General features: G+C 45.0%; 1 protein-coding gene across 1 annotated transcript in view; it reads left to right on the top strand.

The window, feature by feature from the left end:
- BAX (BCL2 associated X, apoptosis regulator) overlaps nucleotides 1-17,354 on the top strand; it is an 86,457-nt gene extending 69,103 nt beyond the window's left edge. The window contains exons 5-6 of the mRNA XM_082274470.1: nucleotides 6,590-6,694; nucleotides 16,949-17,354. Of these exons, the coding sequence (XP_082130596.1) occupies nucleotides 6,590-6,694; nucleotides 16,949-17,050 (207 nt within the window). The 3' untranslated portion in view covers nucleotides 17,051-17,354. The remainder of the gene's footprint in view (nucleotides 1-6,589; nucleotides 6,695-16,948) is intronic.
- Nucleotides 17,355-20,672: the final 3,318 nt, after the last annotated feature.

A 20,672-nucleotide genomic window follows, 5' to 3' on the forward strand; every position in this document is an offset into this window, starting at 1 on the left:
CTGATTCTGCCGCCACGAACGTGGATCACCCTGCTGGGTCTGCAACCACGCCCCTGGAATACTCTGATAGTGAGGATGATTCCTTCACGTCTGCGACCGCGCACAAGAAGGCGCTGGTGTATGCACTGATGGAGCGGCAAAGGTGTTTCCTTTCCCCGCCTATTTTGACAGAATTGTTGCTAAAGAGTGGGGGCGACCAAAGTGTCCCCCATGGAGTTCCTAAGCGCTTTGCTAGGGCATTAAAGTTGGGATTCCTCGAGTATGTATCAGCTGAGTGATGTCAGCTGACGGTGGGCTAAAGTGGGTCACAGGAGTGCAGAACTAAGTGGGCTTCTGTGACCCCCAGGAAAAGTAGAGCCAAAAGCGCTTTGACCAGACTTCTCCTTTAAGGCATTGCTATCACAGTGAAACTTATGAAACATATTATGTGCAGCTTATAATTGAACGGTAAGGAGGGAAAAACTGAAAACCAAACCCAGCTAGGGAGTAATTGATGGTGATTGCTAAATCACAGAATCATCATTTATGGGCAGTCTCCTCAAAAGGTTACGCTTTCATTTTGGTACGGTATTTTCTTTTTTTGGGTACCTGACTTTTATAAAAAAAAAAATTTCTCTTACGTCCTCCCGACAGTCGCCGCCCCCTTCCAAGTCCTCACCAATGGGTATTGACCTTTGCTCCGTAGGAGTAGCTAGGCAACAAGAATTGTTAATACAAAAGCTTTTAGCATAGACACACCCCTAGGGGCTGTCCCCTCAGTCAATACCTCCCTGCACCAGCATTCCCAACTCAGTCTGATCTTGCCTAGCTTAGGAGTAGCTGGCTTTCCTGTGCTGGGGCTCAGTCTCAGCCTTCTACCCTTTGATTTTATTTCAATTATTTTTTCTCTTTTCTTTACTAGCTGTTATTTTGTCAGCCTTAGTTTAGGGATCTTCAATTGAAGAATCGTCATGTGGAGCTGGGTCTCGGACTGGCCGCCCTGGATCCCAGGGCTGAGAGCCAGATGGATCCCCAGCCTGCCATCGAGCGTTCAGCTTAGGTTTTACCCTGGCACATTGAACGACCCATCCCTGTTCGCTGCAGGGATGCTGCCTGTGAGGTGGCTACCTCACTGGACGCCATGGCTGCGGTCCACAAGCGTCCTGGCTGCGGCACTCCGTCTGCCTTGATAGCGGTTTGCCGCTGGAGACGGCTCCCCACGCCATCTGGTACGGTAAGCACCTTCTGTGTGGGGACCTTCTGTGTGGGTGTCAGTCTGTGGCTGTGTAGTACCCCCCATGTCTGTGTAACTGCGGGCTCCCTGTCAGATCCCTGTGTGGCTGCATTGCCTGTGGGCTGCGAGGGGGGGGGCCATCCTGCTGTGAATTATGCTCTGGGTGCAGTTTTGTGTGCAGACGTGTGTGTGCGGCGGTCGCTGCGGCGATCCGCCATTTTCTTTGCCTGAATACTGTGACCGGCCCTGTCCCTGTGCAGCGCCGTGTTTTGGCGCCATTCGCCGCCATTTTGGCGGGCGGTGCTCGTCCGAGCACATGTCGGCGCCATTTTACTGTAGCCTTCTCCCCCAGCCGAGCGGCCATTTTGCCGGAGCCTTCATAGGCTATATCAGTCAGCCAGCATTGCATCACTTCCTCTTTCTCTGGGAACAGTGATCGGTGGCAGCAGTCTGGTGTGCTCTCTCCAGGTTTTTACCTTCTTGTCCTGTCATTCCTTGCTCAGTGTTATCTATCCCTGCGGGGTTGGTGCATACAGCAGTGTGCGGTGGGCTGCGCTCGCCGTGGTATTAAAGGGCCAGTACCTTTTATTACTTTTCTGTGCTGGGGCATGGATTCTCAGGATAGCAAGTTTCGCCCCGCCCTGGTGGGGGACCAGGGGGCTGCTGCACCCCCCGATGGGGCCGATCTGACCGCTGTAGTGGCTTCCTTAGTGTCTCAGGTGCAGATGCTGAACGATCCGCAAAAAGGGCCAGGGTGTCCGTTTCCTCTGATTCAGAGGGCGATGTGGCTGCTGTGGCTGGCGTACCCTTCTCGGGGTCCCGCTCATCTTTGGACCTTCTGGGGTCCGAGGGGGGAGGCAGAGGTGGAGGGGGTTGATGTTTCTCCCCCTGGCTCGCCTGAAGAGCTTGCACTCATGAATGAGCTGATTGCTTCCATAAAGGATACCTTGCACCTGGAGGATGAGCCTACTCCTCCTGCTAGGGTGTCCTCTTTTGGAACGCAGAGGACTCTCAAATCAGCGCAGGTTTTTCCCTGTCCTGCTGAATTTCACCATACGGTTAATGAACAGTGGTGCAATTTAAAGAAGCCCTTTACTGTGCCAAATAAGTTTAAACTGCTTTATCCGTTTGCGCCCTCCACCGACGAGCGTTGGTGTGTGGCGCCTCAGGTGGATCACGCGGTGGCCATTTTGAACAAGGCTACTGCGGTGCCTTCTGAGGATACCCCGGTTTTCCGGGACCCTACGGACAGGAGAATGGAGTCTCTTGCCCATCATGCCTATATGGTGGCTGGTTCTATGCTGAAGCCTATTTTTGCTTCTATTATGGCGGCACAGGCTGTTGCAGATTGGACAAAGATGCTCAGGCGCACCTTAGTGGCTGATTCAACTTCACCTACCACGTTGGCTATGGTGGACCAGATCCATCAGGGTGTCATGTACTTGTGTGATGCGGACTTGAATTTAGCTCCCTTGGCTGCGCGCCTGTCCAGCGTGGCGATACTGAACCGTCGTCTGATTTGGCTGAAGAATTGGTCGGTCGACCAATCTTCTCGCAAGACACTGGCGGAATTTCCCTACGCAGGATCTCGCCTTTTTGGCGAGGCTTTGGATACCCTGATAAAAGGGGTTACGGGGGGCAAGAGTACTCTCCTGCCCCAGTCCCACAAGCATAAGTCCTTCCGTGGTAAACAGAATTCCTCGTCTAGGCCCTCTCAGGGGTCCTTTCGTGCCTTTCGGTCGCAGTCCAAGGGCAAGCCCTTCAAAGGCCAAGGCTCCCAGAAGAAGCCGTGGGCGGGGAAGCAAAAGTCCGGCCAGTCCGGTTCAACTTCCCATACCACTTCCGCCTGAAGGGGCGCCCTCACCCGTTTCTGGGGTGGGGGGACGTCTGCGCGGTTTCCTACAACCTTGGCTGGCCCGCATTCGGGACAGATGGGTTCAGGACATCGTTCGATCTGGTTACAAGATCGAATTTCTCTCTCGGCTGGCGGGCAGATTTTTTCCCTCAAATCTTCAGCTGTCTCCGGAGCACTTGCAGGATCTGCACCTGGCGGTGCGGGACCTGCGGGCCCAGGGGGTGGTGGTCCCGGTGCCTCATCGGGACAGATTTCGGGGGTTTTACTCCAATCTGTTCACTGTGCCCAGAAAGGAGGGCAAGGTGCGTCCGATTCTGGACTTGAAAGCTCTGAACCGCTTTGTGCGGGTTCGCAAGTTCCGCATGGAATCCCTGCGCTCAGTGGTGGCTGCCCGGAGTCCGGGGGAATTCATGGCCTCCATCGATCTGAAGGATGCGTACCTACACATCCCCATTTTCGAGGGTCACCAGAGGTACCTTCGATTCGCCATTGCGGAGGATCACTACCAATTCGTGGCGTTACATTTCGGTCTCGCTTCGGCTCCGCGGGTTTTTACCAAAGTGCTGGCGCCGTTTCTGGCCCTGTTGCGAGCACAGGGCATTGCTATCTTGGGGTATCTGGAGGATATCCTGCTAAGGTCAAGCGCCAGTCAGAGCCTGGTGACCGACCTGTCCACCACAATGCGGACACTGCAGGAGTTCGGTTGGACCATAAACATTCCGAAGTCGACTCTGTGTCCTTCGGTTTGTCTTCCCTACCTGGGAATGATTCTGGACTCTGTCCAAGCGAAGGTTTTCCTACCGGAAGACAAGCTTCGTACTCTTCAGGACGAGGTCAGGTCCCTCAGGGACAACCGACAATCGTCTCTCCGGACGTGCATGAGGTGTCTAGGTTTGATGGTCTCGGCCTTCGAGGCGATCCCCTTTGCCCAGTTTCACACGCGGAGTCTCCAAGCGGAGATTCTTGCCGAGTGGGACGGGCGGCCGCAATCCCTGGATCTGCGGATTTCGTTGAGCCACAACACCAGAAGGGATCTTCTGTGGTGGCTCCAGTTCCCGGCAGTGTCGGGGGGCAAGTCTTTTCGTCCATTATCGTGGACGGTGCTCACCACGGATGCCAGTCTGTTGGGCTGGGGTGGTGTTCTGGGCGTTCTGTCCGCCCAGGGAACTTGGTTGGGGGAGGAGTCCTCCCTTTCGATCAACATTCTGGAATTGAGGGCGATAAAGCTTTGCCTTCTGAGATGGACGGGCCGGCTTTGGGGCCGTCCAGTTCGGGTTCAGACGGACAATGCCACCGCGGTGGCCTACATCAACCACCAAGGGGGCACCAGGAGTGCCCGAACGGCTCGGGAAGTAGCCGACATTCTGTCTTGGGCCGAGACGCACGTCCCGGCGGTAACGGCAGTTCACATTCCGGGGGTGGAGAACTGGCAGGCGGATTATCTGAGTCGCCAGACCCTGGACCAGGGAGAATGGTCCCTTCACCCGTATGTCTTCCAGATGTTGTGCGCGAAGTGGGGTTCCCCGGATGTGGACCTGTTCGCGTCTCGTCTGAACAACAAGGTGGAAAGGTTCGTGGCAAGGACGCTCGACCCTCGGGCAGACGCCTCGGACGCATTAGTGGCGCCCTGGCATCGGTATCGTCTGATGTATGCCTTTCCACAGATTCAACTACTGTCCAGGCTTCTTCGCAGGTTAGCCTCGGAACCGCACACAGTGATTCTGGTGGCACCGGACTGGCCTCGCCGGTCTTGGTACGCAGACCTCGTAAATCTGGCAGTCGACGCTCCGTGGCATGTGCTGCTTCGAGAAGACCTCCTGTCTCAAGGGCCGATATTCCATCCTGCTTTACAGTCGCTGGCTTTAACGGCCTGGCTGTTGAAAGCCAGGTCCTGAAGGATAGGGGTCTCTCCCCTGAGGTCATTCCCACTTTGATCAAGGCTAGAAAAGCCTCTTCGGGGAAAATTTACTACCGTACTCGGAAAGCATATTTTGCTTGGTGGGAGTCCAGGGGGGTATTCCCCTCGCTCATACTCTGTGTCGAGAGTGTTGGCTTTCCTTCAAACGGGAGTGGACCAGCGTTTGGAGTTGGCCACGATTAAGGGTCAGATTTCTGCGCTGGCCGTTCTCTTTCAACGCCCTGTGGCGTCTAATTCATTGGTTAGCACCTTTGTTCAGGGGGTGCGACATTTGGCCCCTCCTAGGAGGGAACCTTTGCCTTCATGGGACTTGAACTTAGTTCTGTCCGTGTTACAACAGGCTCCCTTTGAAAAGATCAGGGAGATCTCGTTGTCTCTGTTGTCCAAGAAGGTTGCCTTTTTGGTGGCGATCACTTCGGCTCGCAGGGTGTCGGAGCTGGCGGCTTTGTCCTGCAACTCTCCCTACCTGGTGATCCACAAGGATAAGTTGGTTCCTGCGACCTAACCCATCTTTTCTTCCGAAAAGGATCTCGGAATTTCACCTAAATGAAGACATTGTCTTGCCTTCGCTCTGCGTGAAGCCTAAGCATCCGAAGGGGGTTGCCTTACATTCCTTGGATGTTGTCCGGGCGATCAGGGTTTACCTGTCGTCCACTAAATCTTTTCCCAAGTCGGATTCCCTCTTTGTCCTTCCTGAGGGACCTCGGAAGGGCATGGCGGCGTCGGCTGCGACCATCGCCAAATGGATCAGACAGATCATTGAGCAAGCCTATGCCTTGAAGGGGAAGGTTTCCCCCTTCCCTGTGAAGGCGCACTCTACCAGATCTTTGAGTACGTCTTGGGCTTACCGTCATCAGGCTTCTGTGGCCCAGGTGTGTAAGGCGGCGACTTGGTCGTCCGTTCACACCTTCTCAAAATTCTATAAGGTGGATGTTCAGGCATCGGCTGATGCCTCCTTTGGCCGTAAAGTTCTCAGTGCGGCAGTTTCTTAGGGACCCTTGTTTTTGTGGGGGTGTTTTACCCCTGGGTTACTTGTTTTCCTGGGTTGTTGCTCCTGTTGAGCACGTTTTCCTGTTGCCCAGTTGATTCTCTTACTGTGGTAAGGTTCCTTTCTCTGATGTGGGTACTGCGTTGCCTTTCTACGGTTGCGTCTCCCACCCCTCATGTCTACACTGCTTTGGGACGTCCCATTGGTGAGGACTTGGAAGGGGGCGGCGACTGTCAGAGGACGTAAGAGAAAACTGAATTTTTGTAAAATCTTATCGTAAAATTCCTTTCTCTGAGTCCTCCGACAGTCGCCGCCCCCCGCCCCTCTTTTGGGGTTTTTGTGTACTCTTACTGCTATGCTACCAAACTGAGTTGGGAATGCTGGTGCAGGGAGGTATTGACTGAGGGGACAGCCCCTAGGGGTGTGTCTATGCTAAAAGCTTTTGTATTAACAATTCTTGTTGCCTAGCTACTCCTACGGAGCAAAGGTCAATACCCATTGGTGAGGACTTGGAAGGAGGCGGCGACTGTCGGAGGACTCAGAGAAAGGAATTTTACGGTAAGATTTTACAAAAATTCCGTTTTTTTTTTTTAAACTTTAATTTATCTTTTGCAGGCTTTGTGTACACATGTGCCACAGACCATCCGTACAATCATTGATTGGACCATGGACTACCTCAGGGACTATGTTGTCCAGTGGATACGTGATCAAGGCGGCTGGGTAAGTTATTTTTTACTTGCGAAGACATGGTTAAATATGTTGCCACTGTTCAAGACATTGATACCTGCAAATAATATAAAGAACTTTGTTCAGCAGTAGGAGCCAGTCACACTTGTCTGCTGGGTGCCTTTGTCAAAGAAGTTTGTTAGAATTTGACCAGCTTTACACTGGCCAAAACAAATTAATTATGGGATATAATGCTCATTTCATCTGTAGGGGTCTAACAAGGAGGAATATTTAAAATAATGCGGTTCCACTTGCGCTAAAAAATCTCTACTAAAAAAGCCCAAAGGCTGAAAACAGTAAAGGATAAAAGCTAGGGTAATGTTGCGTGTTGATACCAGCACTTGCTATAGTAGTGAGGTTAGTATTATAAATATGTGCAATAACAATATGCAATCGTCTTTATCTACAGTGCAACATAATATAGTGCAAATTACAGTAATATGAAAAACCTCAATTAGAAAGTGACATGTGCCCAGAGGTGAAGAGAATGATGCAAGATGGTCACTCAGCAGATATTGATCCTTCATGCCATACGGCAATAGGATCAGGAAAAGCTTGGTAGGTTCTTAAACCCAAGATTTGTCCTCAATATGTCCTACGAATCCCCCTCACTGGCCAACTCGAGTGCTCCAGCTGAGATGGTGCATGTAAAAAAAAGGAACAGAGAGCGGACTCCACATAGCGTAAAACAGTATTGCCTTTATTAAAAGCCTATAAATAAGGGCTATGTTGAGGGCAAAACAAAATATATATGCAGATATTAGCGGTGGGCAAGAAAAAACACCCGTGCGTGTAGGGAGCCATGCAAGGTACAGCACGCTGGATTTCCAGCTTGCGTTCGATTCGCAGCGTATGACCTCACCGCATGCGTTCCAGCTTGACATGTTTCGTCATAGGATTTGACGTCTTCAGAAGCTGGAACGCACGCTTCCTTATTCCTCCAAGTTATACTTCCATCTCTCCACCTACACACCCTCCCCTCATTCAACACTAATTGCAAACAAGCAAATGTCATACCACTTTTTGGGATATACGATTCTGAATGATCCAGTATGTCAGTAAATGTATAAGAAATAAAAGCAGCGCCAATATAAATGACATAAAAATATGCAAAAGTCCATAAACTAGTAACAGTCCCAGAATCCTTGAGAGGGAAGGGGAGGAAAACAATCCGAGGTCTCCAAGCTTCGGTGATTCAGTAGGAATGGATAAGGCACCCACTAGTGACAGCCGAAAGGAATGCTTACCAGAAGCAATTGACCCTTCTATGACAGAGAGGTCAAACCAGGCAGAGAGTCAACCGAGGCAAAGGATCATCCGGAAGAGTGAGATGACACGAACCTCCTCCACAAAACAATCGATCAAAAAGGCATTCCCACACATCTGGAAAGGAAACACAGGCGCCACTCTTAAAGCGGTTGTAAACCTGAAAATGAAAAAAAAAAAAAAAACCTGCAAGACAAAGCCATAATGAGCTAGTATGCATCGCATACTAGCTCATTATGCATTACTTACCTTAGAACTAAGCCCCGACGCGGACCCCCGGACATCGCTGCGGGCGCCGCCATGATCCGGAAGCGTCTTTTCCGGGTTCGGCGGCTCCGGCGCTGTGATTGGCCGGAGCCGCGATGACGTCACTCCCGCGCATGCGGGAGTGATTTTCCGGCAAGCTGCCGGCTAGGAAAACTGGAGGTCCCCCCGGACCTTCAGAGCGCATGCACCGCTCGCGTGAGCGGCTGCATGCACTGCAAATATCTCCTAAACCGTGGCGGTTTAGGAGATATTAATTATACCTACAGGTAAGCCTTATTATAGGCTTACCTGTAGGTAAAAGTGTCAAAAAGCGGGATAAGTGCGGTAACTTGAGATTTATTGTATAAGACCAAAGAAAGGGGTACTCACAAATGTAATATAATGTAAAGCTCATAAACAACACTGTATTACTTTACATTATATTACCTTTGTGAGTACCCCTTTATTTGGTCTTATACAATAAATCTCAAGTTTCCTTTCCAGTTGACTCCAAGCATCTTCTACTTGTCACTAGAGCTGCCTCAGGAGTGCATCTTGGGATTTTTTATGGACCTTTTTATATATGGACCTATGAATTGTCCCTTTTTATTTGACAACTATTTACTCTGTTGTGTTTTTAGTGACACTGGTGAAGTCCCTGGTGATACTTTTCTTCCCCGTTAAGCGCCAGCTGTTTATTTTTAGTTTGTATTCCCACACTCATAAAGCTGGACAGTTACAGGTATGTGTAACACTCTGTTCTTCAGTTCGCCAACAGTACCTCAGAACAATGAACAAAGCAATAGTGTAGATTGCACAAATTATACTTTAATAAAAGGTAGTACACTTACATTTGTACGAAGATAAAAGACATGTAAAGGATTTTGAAAGCCGCGGCATAAAAGAGCGTGCTAGACGTCCAGGTGTCCAAGTCCGCCTTGCGCGTATCGTCATAAGGGTATCGCAGATATCACTCCTTTTTTATATAGATGTTCAGATACCTCGGTACTAAATGATTTCCCTTGTATGTAAATAATCGAAAGGGGTTATTAAAGTTTATTATAATATACAGCATAATGCACATCTAGTAAATGGTATGCATTATTCACATACCCTAAAATCTGTGTTTGTAACTGGTAATTGAAAGGCGGGCATTGATATAAAAGTTTTAACAAAACTACTCAATAATTATAGAAAATAAATAAAAGTAAATGAAAAATATATCTATATTAAAAATACAATAGTTGCTCCCCTATGCCATCTCCTGAACAAAAAACTGTAAAAATATAAATATATCGACTCTAGGGCAATATTTGCTATGGCCATCTAGTGGCTAAATTGAAGAATTCCCCCAAGTTTCCCAAAATGTGTGTCCTGGAGACTAGTAGAAATATTGAATAAAATATCGTAATTAAAAGATTCCTAAAATGGAATGGGATCTTCCTGGTACAAAACGGTAAGAGTATAATTACATGGCATAGCGTACCTATAAGGATCATTAGATGAATTAATTTAAGTATTAGATATAAAACAATTAAAGTCCATATCTATATTCATACCACGAGGACTCAACGAACACAATTCATATATCAAACGTGATTCATTTTGGGATACTGCAATACGCATATTCTTACTCCTCCAATGTGGGTCTATTTTATCTATTCCACAAAATTTAAGTAGACTGGGGTCCTTTTTGTGTTCTAATCTAAAGTGGTTGGAAACACTAATATGGAAATCCCTTCTTAATGTTATTTAATATGCTCACCCAGTCATACTAATAGCTTTTGTGTGGTGTGGCCCACATAATGGAGGCCGCACAGACAGGAAAGCAAATAAGTAACACGGGTGCTTGGACATGTATTAAGCTTCTTAAAGCGGAGTTCCGGGCAAATCATTTTTTTGGGATAAAAATACCAATAGGACAGTCAGGGCTAGTGCATTTAAGCAAAGATGGCCTCTGAACTGTCCCCTGCTTAGTTAACTTGTAAGAAGAAAAACTTACCTTGAAAATTTCTTGTCCAGTGCTGCCATCTGCGGTGTGGGCAGCTGAAGCCAGGGCAAGGTGTCCCTCATCGCGTCCCTCTTCCTGGATGTCCCAGTCCCAGAATGCCATGCTTGTCACTTCCGGGGCAGGCGTGTCATCCTGCAGCTAGTTCTGTGCATGCCCAGAAGCTGTTCTAATGCATTCAGCAGGGAATGACGCACCTGAACCGGAAGTGACGAGGGACACCGATGCAGGCGCATTGACTCCTGGGATTGATGAGGCTCATCTCCCAAGAGTCAATGCAAAGGAGGAAGTGACGCTGGGTGCCGCAGGAGGAGGAAGTGGAAGGAAGGTAAGTTAATTTTCAGAAAAAATTAGGTAAGTGAAACAAAAAAAATAACTATCCAATTCTTTTTCAGGATTTTTTAATCTAACGGAAACTGCAAAGTTAAAAAATAGGGTGGAACTCCGCTTTAATGTCCTACTGCTTATGTGTAGCATTAGATTGAAAGGATGCTATTTTTCTTTTTCTATCCCTAATGGTTTTACAACGTTTGCATTTTCCACAAGAGTAAAAATCGTTCAAGTCAAAAAGGGCATGCATTTGTTAAGGGGGGGGGGGGGGGGGTCTGGTTTGTTAGTACCAGCCTATCCCTCAAATTGGGTTCCCTATGATAGATACATTTGGGCTGTGTGGGTAAAACGCTCTTTAACTTACCATCTCTTAAAAGGATGGGCCAATGCTTACGTATGACTTTTTGCATTTCTTTGTAGTTTCTATTAAAGTTAGTGAGGAAGGCTAGATTATGATCCCCGTTTTCCCTAACTTTATCATCTAACAGTGTAGTGCGATTTTTAAGAGCTTCAATATTAAATGTATTCTCCTGTAAAGCGTAATTGTTGTATCTCTTATCTTTGAATCTATCGATAAGCATATTGGCTTGTTGATGGTATTCATCTCCTTCCTTACAATTGCGTCGCAAACGCATCAGTTGTCCCTTTGGAATTCCTCTTATCCACTGTGGGTGATGGCAGCTATGGGTGGGGATGTATCCATTACGATCAGTGGATTTAAAGAATGTTTTAGTATAGAACTTATTCTCATATTTATATATTGTCAAATCCAAAAAGTTCATTTGTTCTAATCTCCTGTAAATATATTATAAGCATTAATAAGAATATCATCCAGGAATCTTCCTAGTCCCTCTTGGTTACCTTTTCACACAATAAAGATATCGTCAATGTATCTTTTATACAATACTAGTTCTTAACTGGCTTTCCCAAAAATCTCATTTTCCCATTTGCTGAGAAAAATGTTTGCCATGCTGGGCGCATATTTTCGCATATGGCGACTCCTTTGTTGACGATAATTGGTCCCATTATGCCAAAAAATAAAAAAATGTTTTACAAAGCTGCAGTTTGTCTGGAAAGGTGAACTTTACCCTTTTAAAAAATAAACCTTTACCTGGCCATTACAAAATAATTTGCCAACTAAAACTACTGTACCTGTTTTACTTTTAAAAACACTTTGCCAGCTCACAAGCTCCAGTGTGGTCTTCCTAGCATATGTAGATTTTACTTCTATCGTCCATCCTCCTCTCCATGACCTTAGTGGGTTATGCTCCTCCCATCAGGAGTAGACTAGACCGGAAAATTTGAATTGATATAGAAGTGATGAAGGATGGTGGCGCTACTTCTATAAATATATAAATCTTGAATAAAAAAGTGATGCAAAGATCCCACACTGGGGAGTACAGTACAGAAATCTTTCTAGGCATGCTTGAAGAATGGGGAAATCACCAAAGACCAAGTGATGCTAGAGAGAGAGATGAAAAAAAACAGAAGCCATTTAACAGGTGAACATGCTGAAATGTTCTGCTTTCTGCAGTATAATATTCTACTTAACTGGGAGTATTGAAAAGTGTTGTAGCCCTAGGGTCCAAATCCACTGTCTAGCTTTTTTTCTAGCAGTTTTGCACTGACTGCAGTAGCCATTTAAAATCATTGCAGTGAGTGCACTATTGCAGCAGTAGTCCACAGACTCCAATCCACTGTATCTGTTTTCTAACTTGTTTCTAGCAGTTTTGCTGCAACTGACTTGCACTGCTGCAGTAGTGATTTAAAAGTATTGCAGTGAGTGCGTGCACTACTACCGCACAAACTGCTGCAGTAGTGATTTAAAATTATTGCAGTGAGTGCGTGCACTACTGCAGCAGTTTGTGCGCTATTCACAATCAGATGATGTGAAACTGATGTCCCTGCAAGTGCAGTTTTCCTATTGGTTTTCATGCCATTAAGGTGTGAAGAATAAGCCCTTAATGTTTAAAAAGTTTATAAACATCAACATGTTCAGTAACAGATTTGTGTCACAATTTCTGTTTATTTGCAAAATTTTAAATGTACAAAATATCGGCCGATACCGATATGCGATGGCCAAAATATTGGTTATCGGCAACGAAAAACCAATGTCTGTCGAATCGATCCTAAGTCTGCAACCACACGACTAAAATCCTCTGATAGTGAGGATGATTCCTCCACGTCTGTGACCATGCCCGAAAAGGCACTGGTGGATGCACTGATTGTATCTGTGCATGAGACCCTGAAGATGGAGGACGTAGCTGAAGCTGCAATGGAGGCGCAGGTGCCCTTTGGCACTCACAAGCCACCCAAAGCTGCCAAGGTGTTTCCTTTTCTTGCCTGTTTTGACACAATTGTTGCTAAAGTGTGGGGACGAACAAAGCGTCCCCGTGGGGTCCCTAAGTGCTTTACTAGGCATTACCCCTATGAGGAGTCCCTTCTTAAGAAGTGGGCTGTGCCACCGGTGGTGGACCCTCCGGTTTCCAGATTAAAACAGGTAACCATGATTCCGGTTGAAGTCGTGACAAAGGAGTCCCTGATATGATGGCTTGGTTCTCTGGTTGGGAAATTCCTTCCTCCCCTTGTATTTGACAGTGGTTAGCACGGATACCAGCCTATCTGGCTGGGGAGGCGTCCTCGGCAAGCATTCTCCTCAGAGGATCTGGACGCTGTAAGAGTCAAGACTCCTGGTCAATGTCTTGGAACTCCGAGCGATCAGACTGTGTCTGGATCATTGGACGGATTGCCTTCAGTGCTGTCCAGTGCGCATTTAATCGGACAATGCCACGGCCGTGGCTTATGTCAATCACCAAGGGGGCACAAGAAGTGTCCTGGTGGCTCTGGAGGTTGTCGGCATTCTAAGGTTGGCAGAACGGTTCATTCCAGCCCTCTCCGCTGTACACACTCCCGGGGTGGAAAAATTGGTAGGCGGATTACCTCAGTCGACAGGCGTTGGACCACAGGGAGTGGTCTCTTCATTCAGAGGTGTTTCATTAGTTGTTGTCTGGTGGGGCACCCCTGAGGTGGATCTGTTGGTGTCTTGGCTCCACAGAAAGCCGCAGAGTTTTATGGCTTGGTCAAGGGATCCTCTGGCGGATGCCACAGATGCGCTGGTGGCCCGGTGTGGTTAGTATTGTCTGATTTATGCCTTCCCTCCTTTCAAGCTTCTGCCAAGACTTCTACGCAGGATCGAGGCAGAAAGCATTCCGATTATCTTAGTGGCTCCGGACTGGTCTTGCTGGGCTTGGTACGCCGATCTAGTGCGGCTAGTCGCTGGCGTTCTTGGCAGCTTCGTCTCAGGGAGGATCTGCTCCCCCAAGGACCAATCTTCCATCCTGCTTTACAGTTTCTGGCGTTGACAGCTTTGCTGTTTAACACCAGGTGCTGAAGAATAGTTTTATCTGAGTTGGCGATTCCTACACTGTTGAAAGCTAGGAAATCTACCTCTAGGAAGATCTACCATTGTATGTGGAAGACGTACATTGTGTGGTGTGAGTCTCTTGGGGTTCTTCCTCGCGCCTTCTCTGTGGCTCGGGTATTGACTTTCCTTCAACGGGAGGTTGAACAGAAATATGCCTGGAGTACAATCAAGGGCCAGGGGTCGTCTTTCAATGAACTTTGGCCACACACTCTATGGTGCATACGTATCTTTGGGGTGTCTGACATTTGGTTCCTCCAGTGCGGGCTCAGTTGCCGCCTTGGGATCTTAATTTGGTGCTTTCAGCTCTTCAAAAGCCTCCCTTTGAAAATAATCGGGAGTTTCCCCTGCTTACGCTGTCCTAGAAGGTGGCCTTTTAAGTGGCTATCTGCACTCCTGTCATTCACCTTACCTGGTGATTCACAGAGATGAGGTGGTTCTTCAAACTGTCCTTTCAAAGGTTGTCTCTGTTTTTCATTTGAATGATGACAGTGTGTTGCCTTCCCTGTGTCCCAGGTTGAAACATCCGAAGGAAATTGCCTTGCATGCCTTGGATGTGGTCCGGGCAATTGGGGCGTACCTGGCTGCTACGGAGTCTTTTAGGAAGTCGCTTTGTGCTCAAGGATGGACCTCGAAAATGGTTGTCTGCTTCCTCTGCAACCTTTTTCAGATGGATCAGACAGACGGTGGTCCAGGCCTATTCCATCAGGGATCAGGTTCCTGCTTTCCCTATCAAGGCGCACTCTACTAGGCCGCTTAGTGCTTCTTGGGCTTTCCGTCATCAGGCGTCAGCGATGCAGGTTTGCAAGGCGGCACCTGGTCGTCGGTGCATACTTTCACAAAGTATTCTAAAGAGGATGTGTTGGTATCTGCAGATGCTTCTTTTGGCTGCAAGGTTTTGCAGGCTGCTGTTTAAGAGGACCTGATCCTCTTTGAAGGTGTGCTTTTTTTTTTTTTTTTTTTTTTTTTTTTTTTTTTTCAGGTGGACTCCAGTTGTTTGGTTGAGCTCCTGTTGCCTGGTTGGCTAATGTTTAGCCTTGGGAATTGTTTTGCTGTTCCCACCCCTCATGTTTAACACTACTTTGGGACATCCCAATGGCTATAAATATCAGGAGCTGTGTCTGTCAATGAACAAAAGAGAGAGTGGGATTTTTGACTTACCGTAAAATACATTTCCCTGATGTTCATTGACGGATACAGCCCCCACCCCTCTGTGGAGTTATAATTCTCCTGACACTGCTTGTAACAAAACTGAGTGGCTATAGCATAGAGAGGGAGTATATACCCCCTTGGACTGCCCATGGGTGTAGCCAGAATTATTTTCTGCCTAGTGTTCTACTCCTATAGGGGGCAGTATAACTCAATGGATATCAGGCGCTGTCCGTCAGTGAAAATTAGAGAAATGGATTTTACGGTAAGTAAAAAATCTCTAATTTTTACTCACTGATCTGCAACTTTAATATATAACATTAGTATCGTGTGTTCTGGATTTTTGGTTGATATTCTGTATCTATTATTTAAAATACACCTATGATAGAAATTATAGACCCTTTTTGTAAGTGGCAAACTTTCAAAATCTGCAGGGGATCAAAATCTTTTTTCCCACTGTACGTAAATATTGACTGGAGAGAATGCTTTTGCACCAATGATTGCAGATGCATGCTATGGGCATGCAATACCTTATTGCCCACTGTGAACTTAACATATAAAGATATTCCAATGGTGCAGCCTTCTTGAATAAAAGATTTCAGTGTCTAAAAATTGAATTTTCTTCTAACTAAGCATCATCATAATTTAGAGATTATAATCATTATTTTAGAATTTGCATAAGCTCTAATAATTTTGCCTCATTGCCTCCCAATAAAGTCAACATGCCACCTATGTATCTGTACTAACATAGTATGTGGGGCAGATACCTAGCAGATCCTTCATGCGTGCCAGTCTGTTTTTCAGAATATCCCAACATATGTTCCTATATTTTAGGCTGTCCATTACGTACCCACCTTTGTCAGATGGTATGATTACCAGCTTTTCTTTTACTTGGGTCTGTTAGGGCCTTATGTTGCAGGGGAGTTAGGTTGCCCACTGTCCCTTTATAGTCTCTTAGGAAGAGCTGGAGTATGTAGCAGGGTAAGCGAAAGTCTACTAAAGCGATTTCCTCTACTGTGCCTAAAGAGCCAAGTGAATTGAAATAATGTGGATCCTTATTATAATCTTTTCTTTTTTATAGCATTCCCACGTTTGACTGAGTGCAAAAGTTTTTCAGCACCTGTGGGACAATTTCTGGAAGGCAACCCAATGTTTCTATGAAGAAGAGTGGGGTAATTGTTGTGCCCTCACCTATTCTCAAAGTGCTTCATTTTATAGTCATTACTGTTCAGTTTTTAGTCTTGACTATATCTAGGCATTGTTTAAGTGGCGTTGGATCATCTGATCATCTTCAACAGAGCTAGGTCTGCCCTCCTAGGCTATAATAGATTTTCTGACATTTCTAGAGTTTATTTCTTAGAAAGGAAATGTCCTCCTTAATCCCCTTGAACTGATCAGATAGGACAGAGTATTCACAGGAATTTACTGTGAAGTGCATCTCTTGAGTCGGCACTCAGTAGTCTCCCTCGGTGTGTGTATGCAGAAACTAAGCATCTAACCTTCTGTGTTGCAATGGAATCTAGGCCCTCACTAAGCTATTCAGTTGCCTGAGCATAGTCTGCCAGAGGCAAGGTATCCAAATGTAATGGGGAGAGATTTCTGCACAGGGGGCATCTTTGTGGATCTTTTGCACTATTGAGTTGAGCTCTTGGCCTATGTTCTTGTTGGTTATACTTGATGAGATTGATAATACCCTGCCAGCTGTGGATGTTTTTTTCAACTTTCTACAAGGTCACATACACATAGTTAGGGTGTTGTGTACTGTATTACAATGTGTTGTAGAAAAGTCATATGTTGTAATTTATTTATGTATTTTTTTTTTTTGCAGGAGGGACTTCTGTCTTACTTTGGCACACCAACTTGGCAAACTGTTGGAGTCTTCTTAGCTGGCGTGCTTACTGCCACTGTAGCCATCTGGAGATACTCTTAGGACTTCCATTGCAGTTATGAGCACAGCTCCCTGAAGCTGTTCCTTCTTTTGGAAGCACATCTGTTTTCTGATTTACTCCAGCACTGACAACAAAGCAACAGAACAAGTGCTTCCACAGGGAAATCTCGTCATCACCTCAGCGTTACATGGCTAACCTCTTTGGCCAGTCTGTCTTTGGGGATCACTTGTTTTACTTTTTCTTACATTTTTTTATTATAAGTCGTGCCTTTTTAATATATATCGTAAGATGGTTTTTAAGAGGCTTTTTGATTTAATACTTGAATAAGTACCCTTAGATTTTTTTTTTTTTCTATGTCCTTCCATTTTTTTTTTTTTTTTTTTTAATAATGTGAACTGTCACAATGAAGTGAAAGATACTCTATCATGCACATGGCTCTTGTGGATGAGTATTTTTTTTTCTTTGAGTGAAATATGTCGGCATTGCAGAGTTTGCACCTTTGAGAGAAAAAAAAAAAGTTCCGTTATTTAAAGGGAAAAATGGTTAGTCTCAACTTTGTAAAAGCAGCATGTAAAGTGTGATATTTATCTGCTGTTGAAGTCCCTGAAAGTAGCCTTTACCTTTTTCGACTGCTGGGATTGAAAATCCATTGGTAGCTGATTCTTTTACCTAAAACATGACATGCTGCTTTAAAAGAATGCTGTTACCACCAAATGTGAACCCGGCCAGCATGTATACAATTTTTTATAGTGTGTTTTTTTTAAAGAAAAAAAAATTTTGCATGTATGAGTTTGAAACTGTATCTTTTTTCTTGAAACACGATTACTATAGAAATAAAATGAAATATAAAGTTTTGCTTACCCTAAAAACGTAAAGCCAAAATCCAGCCAGTTCATGTTGGTCAACCTTTGTTTTTTCCAAAGTTACTTGACAAAGTCATGTTGTTTAATTAGGTTATGCCTAAATTTCACTTTGAACGTCAAGGGTCAGAGACTATTTGCAAATTGACAGTTGTCACCTTGCCAACTGCCCGATCTTACTGTCTCTCCACATACTACATGTGTTTGAAAAAAGAAAACAACGAAAAAGCAAAACACCTTTGTCAGTAATAGGAATGTAGACCACCAGTATGCTTTTTGTAGCTCTTATGATCCCTATGTTGAAAGACAGTGTTTGGGGCTTTGTGACTGGCAGCTAGGCTCAGATTTAAGTAGACCTCTGACAATCAAGCTGAAGCAATAGGCTTGGATTAAGTAAAGTTGGTTCTCTTCTAGTGGAGCAGAGCTTGATTTACTTTAAGAGATCCAGTTCCACACAATAATTGTAAAAGTTGCACATTGCAGCATGTTTCCAAATAAAACACCTTTAATAAATTGTATTTAAAAGATGAGTGTACTGCAAGTGCAGGTATTCCTGTTCGGAGTATTTTAATTCTACTATATACTTCCCTAAACTGGGCAGGCCACACTGAAAGGTGGATGAAGCCCCAAAGGACCAGTGGTACTATAAAATAGTTTTGAAACGTTTAGTTAACCAATTCGTGTTTTTTTTTACAATTTTTTTCAACAATTTACTTCTTGATATAGATGCAAACAAAAATATGCATGAACTCACTGATGAGGAAAACGTGTAGCTACAGGGCTTGACAAATTTGCCTGAAATCTAGGAGCCAGCTAAAAAAGTTAGGAGCCAGTTAACAACCAAGCTTTATTTAATAAAACTGATGCTAAATTTACAAATAAATACGACTAGAACTCTACTCTCTTCTATAGCGCAATTGGATGGAAACAGACTGTCTCTTTCCATCCGATGCCATCTGATCCGATCCACGGGGTGGATAGAAAATAGAACCACCATCCATCTGTTTTTGGCGGACAGGATCAGATGGCGGCAGATTACTGCTCCATAGAGGAGAATGAAGGGTCCGATCAGGTCTGCCTGAAAAACTGACAGGCGGACCTGATCAGACAACCCGTGTGAAAGGGGCCTTCGGCTGTGGCACGCAGTGTTAATTTTGGCAGCAAATTTCAATTTAATTTTAGTCTTAGGACTAAAATGGCGTTTTAGTCCCATTTTAGTCTTCTGCAAGTGTTTTTAGTTTTAGTCGCATTTAGTCGACTAAAACTCCTGTACATTTTAGTCGACTATAACTCTATTTAGTCCTCTATAATCGAATGGGTGTAGTTCAATTGTAATTTGTAATGCATTATTTAAGCATTTCTCTACAATTTCCATCAATATATACTACTGCTGGTCCTGGAGTGAAAAATCGAATGTTATTATTTATGGTATTAAGCTTTGAGCATGCACCAGTGTTAATTTTGGCAGCAAATTTAGATTTAGTTTTAGTTATAGTCTTTTGACTAAAATGCCATTTTAGTTTTAGTCGTATTTCAGTCATCTGAATTGTTTTAGTTTTAGTCGTATTTTAGCCGACTAAAATTGTTTTAATTTAGTCGACGAAAATATTTTAGTCGGTTTTAGTCTACGAAATTAACACTGGTGGCACGGCGATGAGGAAAAAAAAAGATTATATATAATTTTTTTTTTTTAATAAGAATTGGAAAAAAAATAAATTTTTTTTTTTTTTTTTTAATAATTTAAAAAAAAAGAAAAAATTATTATTTTTTTTTACATTTAAAAAATAAATTAATAATAACCACACTCCCTGTCCACTTACCTTTTAAGCAAAGGTAACTGGACAGAGAGATGAAGCCTTAAAAAACTTCCCTCTCATTTCCTCTTTGGAAGGAGATGGGAAGGCATTGAGAACATGCATTACTCCCGGCCACCACAAGAGGACGCCAGTTCCCCTAGCCTCTCATCTCACAGAAGAAGGCCGAAAAGCCGGGGCCTCAATTTTTGGACGGCGCGGAAGTCCGTGCACTCGAGGAGAAGGTGGGGGGCGCAAAATGGACAGGACACCTCCTGCAGGGCACCCCAGGCGCCAGGTCGCTAATTCTAGTCGCAAATGCGACCTGGCGCCCGGGTTTGTCGAGCCCTGGTGTAGCTGTTACCAATAAAACAGTCTGGGTTTAAATTGGGTTTAAATTTAATATAATAGATTTACATTTAATATAATTCTTAAATTGGCCAAAAAAAAAAGATGATAAAATGATGTGAACTGCCTAATTATGCAGCAGTTTGACAAGCCTGCCCCTGTTTGAATAGCTATTTTTTTTTAAAAATTAAAATGGATTATTTTCTGCAAGCGTAGAGTTAAGTTTCATGTAGGTCTTCATTGTGTATTCATAGGGGTACCTAGTAAGAATATAATGGGAAACTGGTGAATGTTTGTAGAAATCTCCTACCTATGATCGTCCAAGAATGATGCTCCTTTGCATTTATATGGAAGTGATGTGGAATTAGATTAGGTCCAGTATTTTATGTGAAGATCAATTAAACCTCCGTATTTAGTAAAAAGAGCTGATTCTTACAGTAAAAGTTCACCTAATTTTTTACAAAACGTCTCCTATACAATTTCAAATCCCCTTGAATACCCGCACTCCATATTTTCAAATACCACTTCTGCTTTCCATTTCATATGCAACTCTGGGAAACTTCCCTGCAGAACCTGCTAGCCCCTCGATCCTCCTTCACCCTGTCATTTGCAGAATTGTCTGGCTGCTACAAGTTTGGGCTATCCACATGAATATAAATATG

Source organism: Pelophylax lessonae (genome assembly GCF_965119305.1).
Source record: "Pelophylax lessonae genome assembly, chromosome: 12".
NCBI lineage: Eukaryota > Metazoa > Chordata > Amphibia > Anura > Ranidae > Pelophylax > Pelophylax lessonae.